At 39.2% G+C, this 15,033-nt stretch overlaps 1 protein-coding gene across 1 annotated transcript in view; it reads right to left on the bottom strand.

The window, feature by feature from the left end:
* Positions 1 to 326: 326 nt before the first annotated feature.
* The window catches only part of LOC115620476 (chymotrypsin-1-like), a 38,524-nt gene continuing 23,817 nt past the window's right edge, over positions 327 to 15,033 (bottom strand). The window contains exon 2 of the mRNA XM_030513708.1: positions 327 to 437. Coding sequence (XP_030369568.1) covers positions 327 to 437 — 111 coding nt within the window. The remainder of the gene's footprint in view (positions 438 to 15,033) is intronic.

The raw sequence follows: 15,033 nt of genomic DNA, 5'->3' as shown, positions 1-15,033 counted from the left end.
GAACTCATATCTATGCGTAGGCGTAGAACAGCAGCAGTAGTATCAGCAGCAGCCGTGGCCATAAAACGAATCAAACAACAGGGCCCAAAATCAACAATAAACAAGAAAATTAAACGAACCATAACACACATCGGCTGATGCTGAAGCTCCGCTGAGGTATAAACAAATCATTAGGCGCTTTTAAACGGTTTCTGTATTCAGCGTGCGGCTACCAGCATCCAGCAGTGGACACTCTTTGCTTTTGTTAGACCATTTGTTGGCAGCGCCGCTTTTGTTGCCCATGTGATTTATGCGATCAACGCACGCCATTTGGCTGCCCTGGCAATTTAGAACAGGCTGCCGCCGCCGGCACAGCCGCCAAAGCCGCCACAGCCATTGATACCGCAAACATTGCCGATACTTCGTCTACTTGTATATGTGGCCGCTTGCTGGGCCACCTACGGAGCGATGAATAGCAATTAGTGGCATAAATCAATGACAATCGGCCATCGACGAGAGTGTTGTCTCAAAAGGCAAACAAGCGCATAAATAACCAGCTACAATGTATGACCAGCCGACGGTCACTTGCCACCGCGACGACGCGTCTCTAATTGCTGCGCGTCAACCTCAACGCTGCGGTCCGAGCGCTCTATTTGCCCAGCTGTGGGTGTTCCATAAAAACAAACGCACGCACACCCCTGCACTTACCTAAGCACTTCTTGTCCGCTATTTTAATGTTTGCCCCCAAAATTGTAAATACTCGTATATAGAAGGTGCAACCACGAATGGGCAATACACTGGAATGTAAGAAGATTTTCAATGAATACATACGTGTGGCTTAAACTTCTCTTAGGTTCGATGTTCATCCAGAGATTGTCAAATTGTGTAGTTAAACATAGACTGGCTTAAGGACGTTCTGTTTTATCTCAATTGCTTAATTAATTTAACTGACGTGAACAGGTTCCTAATTGTCACTAATATTTTGAATCTGTTTCTTCTCTTTGTCGATCACATCAATTGCGAGTATTGCACACAAACAGCAATACATGCTCGCTCTTGCCTTGTCAATTTAGGATTTATTAGTGAAATAATTATACATTAAATTCTTGCTCATTTGTTTGATTTTCAGTATTTACTCAATGTTCTTGGAATAAAACAGTCGATTGCTGAATTGAGATAAGCTTATCATAATGATAAGACACATATTAAAAAGTGCTGAGAAAATAATCCGTTCAGAATGTGAATTATGGCCTTTTATGAATCGGGCTTGAATACTGGACATTATGCAATAAGATTACGAAAAATATATTATTGAAGAAAGATTTGAAACGAATATTTTTAAAAGCGAGCAATTCGAGCAATTTCCTTTTTTCAGCAAGCTCATTCTTGCTACAAAATGTCTCGATTAACCCTTTGGCGAGAACAGAAAAGATTTTAGTACACTATATGTATAAAATCAATATTATATTAAAAATACCGATTAGCTTTATTTATTATTATAATTAAATCGTAGTCAAAGCTATGAGAAAAAGACAGAAAATTGAGAAATCACAAACGATGTAGCACAGAAAACTGATCAATAATAATGAAAATCACTAAGCTCTATGCATTTTATACAATATTTATGAAAAATAAAAAGCAACTGTGCTTAAGATTTTCATCCATGTTCATCTTGGTTTGTCATCTTGGTTGTTAATGTATTGCTTTTAAACAGATGCTTTTTAATCACCTGAACAGTTTTTTTTTCCAAGTAACTTCAACTCTCTGCTGACCTTTTATTTTAATTGTCCCCATTGTTAAGTTGTCTTCATACGGCTATAGAAAGCTTAGCAGCTTTTTAAAATGTAATAAGAACGACGTTCAAAATTAAATTATATTTAATTTATAATTATATTTAGTTATGGTCAGTCATTAAATATTTGACATATTTTTTTGAGGAATAATAACTATTTCACATTAAGCTCACAAAGTTTTCCATAAAACCGATAAACTTGTTGCCTTAGCCCTTTGAATATGGAAGTGTGTGATGTAAATAAAGACATTGATTCCATTGTGTTTGCTTATTCTAATGACACACGCGTCGTATACGCAACGAATTTACAACTGTGCGTATACTTATTATTTACATTTTGTAACTTTAGTGCTGCCGTGTGAATTGTAGTGTAAATGCGGAACTGTAAGGCTGGGCTAATGATGTCATTTGTGTGTGTATGCGTGCGTATGTGTGTGTGTGTGTATGGATGATTCATGTGGGACAGGCGCGGGTAGCTGTGAGAAAAATGATTGAATTAAAAGATACACGATGCCGGCCTGCCTCTATCTGCCTCCGACTGGCCATTTGGCTTACCTTGCCTGGCGCTGATTGCGATGATTGCATTGCAAAGTGTAACTGTGCAGAGTGCGCATGCGTAAATGGCAAGAGTGGCCAGCAGATTTTAATCACTTCATTTAAAATGTTTGATTTGCCAGCAGAGCGCGCCCGCCGCCATAAATGCAATTGTCCAAGTAGCCGCCGTTACCGCCGTTGCCGCAGCCGTTGCGGCAGCTATTGCTAGATACGCATCAGCGACGACGCACAGTAGCCGTTACTGTTTGCTGGAGTACGAGCAGTCTACTGATGCCGTTGTAGCATTAGCTGTGGCAGGCACGTAGCTGCTGTTTGCTGTTTCTGTTTCTGTAGCCGCTGCCGCCTGACGCCGTCACATTGCGTGCCACTTGCTGCGATCTCGTTTTGACTTTATTCGAATTCAAACGCAATAACTTGGCCGAAAAAGCGCTGCTGGCCAAAATGCAACAGACAATGTTGCCGCTATTGCTGCCTGCCGTTGTTGCAAGCACAAGCAGATTGTTTTGGCCATTTTTTGACTAAATTTTATGGTAATAACGCAAATTTTTAATTAAATTGTTGGGCCCGCTTGGCGTACTTGGAAATATTTCATACATTCTGCGCATGTTTTCAATTTTAATTGAATTTCATTTGGCAATTGCATGTAGTTGCACTCAACTGCTGCCAACTGTTGTTGCTGTTGTTGTTGTTGCTGGTCTTGTTGCCAGTTGTTGTTAATTTTTTTTAGTTTGTTTGGTGTAGTTGTTGTTGTTTCTGTTGTTGTTGTTGTTATTGCCATTTGCTGCTGGCCATTGACGCTGGCCTGGCAAATATTTACAGCATTTGCATGTCAATAAACTTGGCGCTGTCGATGATTATGCGCCCCAAAACCAACCAATTTCTCTCACTCACAAATACACACACAGACATCCAAACACTCACACAAATACACACATGTATACATATACGGGCAATTGTGCTAAAGTGCCTGCATTATGACGCATTGAGCTGTGCACGTGTCGCTGCTGCCGTCGTAAATCAAATTGTCTAATGATGCATTTAGCGATAAAATATGCCAATACATCGACACCGGGTCACAAACTGCCGCTAATTTACAGCGCATGCAAGCACATGCATGGGCTTGGGCAGAGAGAAGCCAGAACAGGCGGCAAATGGAAGATACAGTGGAGCCTCGTTAGCTGCAATTTGAAAACGTTTGAATTTCTCCTAACTAGCTGGGCAGGTGTGAGAGAAATGTGGATGTCATTGAAAGAATATATCTTTTGTGGTCCATTCCAATTATTCGATATAATTATTTATTAATTATTTGATTGCCAAATGTAAATTTGACGATTGTTATTCAAGTACGTATGTGTTACTTATTATTTTGGAAATTTTACAATTTAAAAACAAACAAAAATTTTAAATTGCATTTAAAATTTTGCAATTTTAAAACAAGTTCAATTTCAAATCTATTTCTTTTAATCTTATTTGTGAAATGTGAAAATTATTTCATAAAGTCTGAAAATATGGTATGGCATATAAAGAAAATTTGTTCAAAAATATTGTTTTTGTGCGCAAGGGAATTTATTGACTAATATAGGAAGAGTTCTCGAATTTTAAGAAATACATCACCACCAAAGAATGTAAAGGTATGCAATTTTCCGATGCTTAAGTAGCGTATTAGGTATTGCAGGGGAACTTATAGTCACTCAAGATAAAGAAAAAGAATAGGTGTATATATAGAATTCTATTAGCTATAACGCTTCTATATGTACTGAGTATAATTAACTGTCTGTTGGAGATGAGGGATGCCGTTCAGCAGAGCTCATCTCTATATCTTTAACACCATTAGTACTTATGTACATATATCGTAACTTATTTGCTTATTTTAAAAATTTTGTTAACGACATAAATTACACGCCAATTGTCCAATTAATATCGAAACCATTTCACAAAAATAAGTAACATATTAGAATTGGAGTAATATGAAAAATGAGGAGTTCAGCTTAATGAGTTTTATTAATTATTTTTTTAGTATATATAAACTACTTGTATAGCAATATTTTATGCTGGTGAGGGAATAGAGTGAGCAATGAGTATAGTTAGTATGTTAACTTTAAGGTTTCAGTACTGAAAAGTTACCCTATGGGGAATTAATTTTATTGATACTTGTTTGCTGATTCGATTTAGGCATGTTCGACTGTATAAAGAAAGAGAGAGATACCAGTGACCATGTGGCGGGGGCTGCATTGGAGGCATTATATGGCATGGCCTATCAAAGTCAAGGTGGAAATTAAATGTTGAAAAATATGTGTGCGCTCTATGTCGGCATAATGCTATTTACATGCGCATTTGTAATTCTCACAGTCGGCCACAACGCGTCGACGTCGACGCTGACGCTGCCGCTGACGTCGTCGTTGGACACAAATCAACACCAATACGAGTGCAGGCGCACATACATATCATACTAATGATGCAAAATGACTTTAACGGCGTTTTTTTCTTCTTCTGTAGTTGTTGCAGCGGCTTTGGCACGACAACAACAGCAACAAATGCCGGCAATGACAGCCAGCCGGGCAGCCAGACTGCCAGACAGCCAACTGGTTCTTTCCTCTCTCTCTCTCTCTCTCTGTCTCTCTCTCTCACTCTCTATCTACGAAATGCAGACATCGCATTTTGCTCTGTGCCGGCGACGTTTTCCTATGAAATAAAGGTCAACTGAGCCAACAAGACAGCGACAACACCAACAATTGCAACAATTGCAACAACAACATAGCCACATTGGCAACATGCACAAGTGTTTTTCTTTCTTCATCTGGCATATGGCTATATAGTATATGTATAGCCGCCGCTTCTTCTTCTGCAGAGTGTGCAATTAAATGACGTCCAAAAAAGATTTATTGCCTAAAGTTTTCAGCTTGACATTTGTTGAACTTATTTGGAGTTTGGTTTTTTATGTACGAGTGTACGTTTTTCCAAGTTTTGCCAACTTTTTGTTTGTTGTATTAATTGTTGAAAATCAATACAAACATAAGTACCAATGCACGCATGTTAATATAAGCAGATAATAATCTTATGTTATCTACAAGTTATCTGTCACTGTTGCATACGAATGTAAGCATAAAGAATATGTATAGCAAAAGTGTCAGTCTCCAATAAAACTCTAAAGCGAACAGACGCACGGCGGTCCGCGACTATTGTCTTTTACTTTACTCCTACTGAGCCCTTCCCTTTTCAGCGAATATATAATCTATTCAATAGGTTATGGGCCCAGGGCATATAGGCTCATAGGAGAAGTTCAAAGTATTGTGAAATAGTAATCGTTTGGTGACTCAAGAAATATAACATTTAAAAAATGAGTGCGCTATATCAAATAGACAAATTGGAAGAGCATAACTATGACTCATGGAGCATACAGATGCGATCTGTCTTAGTGCACGCGGAATTGTGGAGTGTGGCATCAGGTGCTGAACCTAGTAATACTGAGAGTTCAAGGCCAAAAGATGAAAAGGCATTAGCAATTATAACGCTAAGTGTAAAAGCTTCACAATTGGGCTTCATTAAAAATTGCAACACTTCGTACGAGGCATGGAAAAAGTTAAAGGACGTTCATCAGCCGAGTGGACCTGTACGGAAAGTGTCGCTGTACAAGAAATTGCTAGGCAAACGCATGTTTCAAGGCCAAAGCATTTCAAGTTACATACACGAATTTAACGAAATTCTGGATGGTTTGTGTACAGTTGGCATCGAATTAAATGATGAGTTAAAAACAATCGTGTTGTTGTCAAGCTTGCCCGAACCATACGAAAATTTTGTCGTCGCCATTGAGACGCGTGACAATTTACCGTCATTTGATGTGTTATGTATCAAGCTGATGGAAGAGGGAGAGCGCAGAGGCAATGCAGATGGAGAGAGCGAGAATGCAAGAGCATTTATAGCTACGCAGCAGATCGTCGCGCATTCCAAAGCGAATTCAAAAAGGAATTCAAAAATCGTCGTTTGCTACAACTGCGGCGAAAAAGGGCACTACAAGGCACAGTGCAAGCGTGAGAAAATTCGCGGTGAAGGGAAAAAGCAATCGACAAAGAAAGAGATGGAAAAGCAGAGCAGCTTGTTAAATGCGTTGGACGTTGGAAAGATAGAGAACAACATGTGGTGTCTGGACAGCGGAGCAACAAGCCATATGTGTTGCGATAAGACGTTATTTTCAAAATTTATTGCGCACACTGAAATGATCGGTTTAGCTGACGCTGGTTTCCTGAAGGCCGAAGGCAGAGGAGAGGTGAAGTTACAGACAGAACTTTGTACCTTGGTGTTGTCAGATGTACTGTATGTACCGAAAATGAATGGCAACTTTATGTCCGTCAGCCGGTCAGTGCAAAAGAACAATGTTATACATTTTGGGCCACATTTTGCTAAAGTTATACAAAACGGCGAGTGTATACTGAAAGCGAATAAAGTTGGGAACCTTTATATGTTTCAAGGCAAACAAAATAGGTGTTATTCCGCAACTGAATCAGATGGTACATTGTGGCATAAGCGTTATGGCCATTTAAATTTTACCAGTCTGAAGGAAGTGATCAGCAAAGAGCTAGTGCGTGGTATTGGAAAGGTTGTTTTCCCAGACAACTTGAATTGCAAAACGTGTATGCTAAGCAAAATACATGTACAGCCATTCCCAAAGGTAAGCACTAACCGTGCCGAAGAGCTGTTGGAACTGGTTCATGCTGATGTATGCGGCCCATTCGACACGAAGTCACTTGCTGGATCCAAATACTTTCTGACCTTCATCGATGACAAGTCCAGGCGTATATTTGTTTATTTTTTGCGGAAGAAAGATGAAGTGTTCAGTAAGTTCGTCGAATTTAAAAACTTGGTTGAACGGCAAACAGATAAAAAGCTCAAATGTATTCGAACCGACAATGGAGGCGAGTTTGTCAACACAACATTCAACGGTTTCCTGAAACACCATGGTATTGCAAGGCAATTGACCGTGGCTTATACTCCGCAGCAGAACGGCGTGGCGGAAAGAGCAAACCGGACATTAACGGAGATGTCCAGATGCTTATTGGTGCAGTCGGGCCTAGGCGAGTCTTTGTGGGCCGAAGCAGTCAACACAGCAGTATACATAAGAAACAGATCACCTACCAGTGCACTGAACAACCTGACTCCAATGGAAGCGTGGACAGGTAAGAAACCCTGTGTTAGCCATCTAAAAGTTTTTGGTTCCATTGCAGTTGCACTTGCAAAGGGTCCCCGTAAAGGCAAATTCAAACCCAAAGGGCATGAGTACCGTATGGTTGGGTATTCGGTAGCAGCCAAAGGCTATCGGTTATACGACCCAGAGACGAGGACGATTGTCGAAAAACGAGACATTCTATTTGATGAGCGTTGTGGTGGTCATACCAATGAAGATACCGTTACGGTAGATTTTCCTGCATGCGAGGTTCAAGAGCATGTCACTCACACGGATGGTGACAGAAGCATCGACGACGATGACAGTGAGCACAGTTCTGACGACAGCAGCTCCAACGCATATGAGAGTGCAGTCGAAAAAGAAGACTCTGACGAGGATACTGTGAAGATTGGGCCAGGCCGGCCTAAAATTGTTCGAAATGGTAAACCTGGTCGTCCAAGAAAGCAATACAATGTGCTTGGAGCATTGGTTGCTAGTGACGTAATGGTTCCGACATCCTATGATCAGGCCGTTGGTAGCACACATGCAGTATTCTGGCAAGAGGCGATGCAAAAGGAATATCAGGCACTACAATCAAACGAAACCTGGCAGATGGCTGATTTACCAAAAGATCAGCGAGCAGTTGGTTGCAAGTGGGTATACAGCCTGAAACGTGACTCTGATGGAAAAGTCGAACGTTTCAAGGCACGACTCGTTGCTAAAGGGTGCTCCCAGAAGTATGGCGTGAACTATGTAGAGACGTTCTCACCCGTTTGCAGATTGGAAACCGTGCGGTTTATTTTGGCGTTAGCAGCGGAATTGAAGCTGTACCTTCACCAGATAGATGTGTGTACCGCCTATTTGAATAGCGACCTGCATGAAACTGTTTATATGAAGCAGCCACAGGGATACACAGATCCCAATAATCCAAGTAAGGCTTTATTGCTTAAAAAGGCAATATATGGATTGAAGCAGTCGGGGCGCGAGTGGAACTCCAAGCTCGATTGTGTACTACAAGGCATAGATTTTGTAGCATGTGAAAATGAACCGTGTCTTTACAAAAGGAACGGAAGAGGTGACTTATCATTAATCCTTGTTTATGTTGATGATATAATTATAGCATGCCGATCAAAAGAGGACTTGGCCAACATCAAGTCAGCCATTACAACATCGTTTGAATGTGTTGACAAGGGAGAGCTGCATTTGTTCCTTGGCATGGAAGTGCAGCGCGACGGTGAGCTTGGCGAAATTTCGCTAAGCAATTCGCAATACATCAAAGACATATTGCGTGAACATGGATGCGAGACCTGTAGACCTACAGCGACCCCACTGGATGCTGGTTTCCAAGTGATATGTACCAGCGAGCATTGTCAAAAGGTTGACATTGCATCCTACCAGTCTTCAATTGGCGAGTTAATGTGGCTGGCGCTTACAACAAGGCCAGACATATTGCATTCCGTTGCCAAGTTAGCTCAACGGAATCAAGATCCGCATGCAGAGCACCTAGTGGGTGTAAAACATGTGCTTCGATACCTGGCGTCAACTGTGGACCTGAAGTTGCACTACAAAGAGTGTGGACAACCCCTTACCGGCTATGTGGATGCAGACTGGGGTGGCGACCGCATCGATCGCAAGTCGTATACTGGCTATGTATACTACTTGGCTGGAGGACCCATATCCTGGCGATCTGAAAAGCAACGCAGCGTGGCACTTAGCAGCACGGAGGCGGAGTATATGGCTCTTTCAACTGCGTGTAAGGAGGCCATATACCTACGGCGTCTTATAGTGGAGATTGGCTGCGGTGACTCGAGTACTCCAACTATTCTTCATGGCGATAATTTAAGTGCTCAACAATTAGCTAAGAATCCTGTACACCATGAAAGAACAAAGCATATTGATATTAGATATCATTTTGCAAGACAGGTTGTAAACGAAGAACAAATTGTTTTACAGTATACATCAACCAATGAAATGATAGCTGATATTTTAACGAAAAATCTCCCTAAAGCGAAGCATGTTCATTTTACAAAGCTGTTAAATTTGATTTGAAAATTTTTGTAAAACATGTTTGCATTGAGGAAGGGTGTTGAAAATCAATACAAACATAAGTACCAATGCACGCATGTTAATATAAGCAGATAATAATCTTATGTTATCTACAAGTTATCTGTCACTGTTGCATACGAATGTAAGCATAAAGAATATGTATAGCAAAAGTGTCAGTCTCCAATAAAACTCTAAAGCGAACAGACGCACGGCGGTCCGCGACTATTGTCTTTTACTTTACTCCTACTGAGCCCTTCCCTTTTCAGCGAATATATAATCTATTCAATATTAATTACGTGCCAGTGGCGTTTTTAATTGAGTTGTTTCTTATGGCTGCGCTCAAGCTGTGCTCTATATATGTCATCTTGGTATTTCCTTAGGGAAGGCGCATAACCTTGCTGGCCGCTGCAAAATAAAAATCTCTTAGCTGCCAGCGTCTTAAATGGTATTAATAATTTTCCAAATCTCAGCGGGCCATGAACATAAATTGTTATCTACCACCTTAGCTCGTAATATGGGAAACTGCTTTTCCAACAATAATTACATATTTGCAATAATGAAGTTGGCATTACTTAATTATACACATTTCTGCGCTATTTCTGTTATGAGGGTTCCTTATTACAAAACCTTTTCGCTAAAATATCGTACAGAAATGCATTTGATTCCCCAAGCCTCCTTCATCAAAATCTCTATTAAATTCTAAATAATATAAGTAATCTAAAGGCACGTATGCTTCGATTCTTTTAGTAGTAGCCTATACAGGACCTTATCAAATAGAATGTTCCAAGAATCGTGGATTAAAGGATTCACAGCTATATTTGATGTATATGTATCAGCATTAGGAAGTTGTCAGTGATTTGGTCTCAGATGCTGAAGCAAATTTTGTGGCTGCTTCAAGAAAACTACAAGTATACCAGGAATTTGTTCAACCCATTCAAGGCAATTCTAAGATTTCTCCGAAATTAGAAAAATAACAATATAAGAACATAATTGGAGACCACAACGTGCTTTACCCTGAAATTTCAACTTTATTTTATAAAACTGAAGCAGTGATAAATGCACGACCTTTATATACATATCTGGGAAAGATATACAAAATACTTACAGTTGATCAGTTACAACACTGATTGAATTCATCCAATTTTGAGAATTAACTAAAGTTAGAGTTCTTGAATTTGAATCAAATAAATCAGAGCTTCTTCATTTTTTTTAAATCAAATATTCCAAGATATAAAAGGTGGTTGGGTCTAAACTCACTGATAGTCAATATAGACCAGTGTTGAATCTAAAAGAAAGTTTTCGCCCATTCAGCTCAGTCCAACAAAAGAACAAGATGTTGTTTTTGTTTTTGTGGGCAGCGCATGTCATTGCTCCAATTTATTGTGCAGCTCGTTTCATTCATGAATCGCTTAAGAAAAAATCAAGCTTTAATTCAAAGCATTTAACAACGGAAGCTTAGTGTTACCACAAGAATGGGAATAAAATTGTTTGCTCTAAAAAAATTAATCAAAACAAACAATGAAAATGTTCATCAAGCTCAGCTCCAGCTCCACAGACAGCATGAAATGAGGTCTGTCGAGTACAAAGAGTTGGGCGTGGGCAGTGGCAATATCATCTGGCGTTTGCTGCCTGCCTGCCTGTCGTGAGCATTGCCAATTTGTGGCACTCCGCTCCTCTTTTCTCCTACTTGCCCCAAGTGTCTATCATCGTGAAAGGGCGTCAACGTTTTTCGCTGCGTAATACAAAGCCAATTTAATGCTATGCGAGTGCTTCTTTGCCTCGCCGCCTAAGACTCTCCTGCCCCCCCGAAGTCCATTATTATCATTCGGAGCCACAGGCAAATCAAGTCTAGAAATTTGCCGTAGTGGAAAAAAGTAGAACAAACCATTGAGCCAAAAATAAAAATGTTCGAATTGGCCAAACAAAAATGTAACTATGAAAAAGCCAATTAATATGAAACTCGTTTATGAAGCCGCGCAGTGATGTTTGCCTGGCATCATTGGAATTTCGGACTCATTACACTGTGCAACAAGTGGCATGCACTAATAGATATGCAGGAATCAAAAATAAAAGAACTTGGATACAGATGTTACCAAAAAGATGATTTATAAAAATAAACAACATTTTAAAAACGGGGAAAAAGTAAATAATAAATAATAAGGAGACGAAGAGGGACTTGACATTCAGGCTGTTGAATAAGGCATTATAAAGGTGACTATAAGAATGCCAGCTTTGGTTGCAAGTTAAGAACAGTAATGGGAAATACTCGGATATGCTGATGAGAAAAAATGTAGAGAGAATAAATTCTTTGTCTTATTTGTGTACAACATCGAATAATAAATCTCAATAATATTAATAAACTTAATAGTTCTGCGATTGGCGTTATTACTTCTGTTGTTTTGATTTGTTTTGCTGCATTGTGTAATTATCGGCACATTTCTGTTTAAAGGTACGGGCACCTAAATATTACTCATACGCACATTTAAGCGCGGCCTTTTTTTTTTTAAACGCTGAGCTCGCGCTCGAGGTTAAGCATTGTAAACGCCCGCCCGCCTCGATTGTCAGCCAACGCTACTGCCAATATTTATGTTGCTTTTGTGGCTTACGGCCACGGCGGCTTCGCTGTAAATTGCCACAAGTTACGCATGCGCCATGTATGCCCGGTGTCGGTGCCGTTCGAGTGTGTGTGTGTGTGTGTGTGTGTGGGCTGTGTTTACATTTTGTCGTGCCTGTGATTGATATGCGCTCGCATATGATATGATTGATCTCTTTTTTTCGTCATCAATTACACTTTGAATGGGTCGGCCGCCTGGGCTTTGGCGCATTGTCCAGGCGAGCCTCGGACCGTCGACTCATGGGTTTGTCAGTTGCCGTTATGTTTGTAATTTTTAATAATAGCGCGAGTGCCCGTGCGCTCTTATATATTTTGCGCTGGCATTTTTGTGGGTTAACTGCATATTAGTTGCTGGCTGTTTGCTTTGGCCAACATACACAATCACGTACTCAGCACAGGGGCCAAAGTTGTAATGAGTTTGGCGCTGCATGTCGATATGTTATTAGACGGCTAAGCGGCCAAGCGGCCGTTGTGGCCACAGTTAGTGAGTCATTAACAGTTTGTTATGTTTCGGACTATACTCCTATTTATTATGCGCTCTGCTGCTCCGCGTAGCTTAGCATATGAATAGAACCCACTGGTAGCAGCTGCTGCTGTTAGATGCGCTTAGCTCAGTTAACGCCTGCGTTTTAACCTACTTAAGGCACATTTATACAGAAAGCTGCTTCGACTGTATGCATAATATGGTGATCCGTAAAATACGCCATGAAATATGTATTTATTAAAATTAAGCGTTTCAATCAAACTGCTAAGGCGTTAGTTAATCAGAGCAGTCAGGCAGAGCTAGACAGCGAAAATGCTCAGACTATCGCTGCCAGCGACTGCGGCAGCAGGTTAAGTTTGAAAACTGTCAAAAAATATTTGCATAAATGATAACTTTATCGAATGGTTGGGGTTTCGGTTGCGCAGCCGCAAAGGGGCGTGGCCTGCCTGTCTGCCTAACTGCCTTTAACTCTCTGACTGACTGCCTGCCTGCCTGAATGGTGAACTGTTTAAAGTGCGTGCGTGTCGTGCGTCTCACTCATGCTTATAAATTTACACGTCACTCAACATTTTTTATGAGATATGCAAAATTGGGCATTTACATTTGATATTGACGCACGAAAGGCGTTCGTAATACATATGGGAGGTATGGGAGAGGCGTGGCAAAATCGTTGGAGAGCGACACATATCAAATGACGAAATAGAACTTGATATATACTTACAGACAAAAGGCCCGTGAATTGGATGCTAATTAAAAAGGCATAAACATAAAGAAAGATTTAAAAGGCGATTTTGTGGCGTCCACTTCTTTGTTTGATAAAAACCACTGAGTTTTAAGTGATCTTAGCGTTATGCAGATTTGAAAAGTTCAATGAATTTCAAATCATACGGCCCTTAAAGTTGTGAAATTTTAAAACTAATAATTACTACTGACTGACCAATGAACCTATTATTCAAACTTGAAAGCGAATAAATACTAATTCAAGATTATACCGATGTAGATTTAAATTAAAGCACACAAAGACGAGTCATAACAAGACGTTTCTGTTATATTAGTTATTACTATTCACAGAGCAAATTTCTAGGCAACTTTGTATTACAATTACACATTTTCTTATGCACAATTGTATGCTAATAAGTCGAACCTACCTGACTAGAAGTCAGTTGTAAGTCTTGAATAAAAATAGAAATATATTTTTAGTTTTATAAAATTGGCTTCAATGCATCGATATGTACTTGTAGTGGATAGAAAATGTTTGTTTTCAATTGAATTCACTTCAATGTTGTAAATGAGACTTTAGAATGAAGTTTGAAAGTTATATTTAAAAATATGTTTTAGATTTTGTAGATGTTTTAGTCGACTCTTAACGATGGACCCTTTTAATAACTAGCAAAACGATACATGACTGACTTTTATATAATTTGTAGACCTTTAGAACTTTGGTTTTCTATTATGTTTTTGGAAAGTCATTAACGAGTCATGAAGTTTATGTCGATATAAATCTTTTCCCTATTTAAGAATTATTTCTTTATCCAGCCTTACTTTGCGTGTTATGTAAGATGCTGCAATAAATAGTACACTTTTGTGTTTTAAAATAAAGTTAAAATAGAAATAAGAATTAAAATAAGTACAAAGTTTTACTTTGCTAAATAAACTGAATTCACTCCAAATTACTGCAAAGACTCTTGATGCCATTTTATTAAGTTGCATCTATTCCACTAACCTTTAACAAGTTCTTCTAAAGCAATATTTACATCTTACGAGTAATATATTTTCTTTTTTTATTATCAGACACTAAAAATATACAAGATAAATGTGTTTCAAAGTTTTCTTTCGAGGTAAGATTTGCCATAACAAATTATTTTTAGAAAAAATTCAGTATACAACAGATTTGAGAAAAAAACGAAAACTACCTCCACCCCCACTCCACAAAAAAAGGGAACTCCACCAACTTAATTCTTTAAGGCTTTTTCATTTATAACCAGCAAAACGATACATTATTTTTAGAAAAAATTCATTATACATCACTTTACAAAAACAAGTGAACTCAACCAACTTAATTCTTTAAGGCTTTTTTGTTTATTTAACTCATTTACGTTAATATTTGAGCAGTTAATCAGTCAATTAGCCAGCTCTAATACTTACAATGCTCTAATCTAAACGTCTGTAAAGCCAATTAGTTGGGCAGTTCAGAACAATATACTTTACAAAAGAGATAATGTGACCAGATAAAATTATTTCAAAGGTACAACATATGTTAGCAGATCAGAACCACTTAAATGCCATTCAATATTACTGCACTTTGGCTTAATAACTCGAAAAGTAGAATCAAGATTCACAGCACAGCCCATACCGTCACTGCAATTTAGACTTCCTTCTGATAAAATTTCGCGAAACTGTGAAGT

This window comes from Scaptodrosophila lebanonensis, unplaced genomic scaffold, assembly GCF_003285725.1.
Source record: "Scaptodrosophila lebanonensis strain 11010-0011.00,11010-0021.00 unplaced genomic scaffold, SlebRS2 tig00000024-arrow-pilon, whole genome shotgun sequence".
NCBI classification, from domain to species: Eukaryota; Metazoa; Arthropoda; class Insecta; order Diptera; family Drosophilidae; genus Scaptodrosophila; species Scaptodrosophila lebanonensis.
Note: the sequence above shows the minus strand (reverse complement) of the source record. Positions and strands in the feature narration are given on the sequence as shown.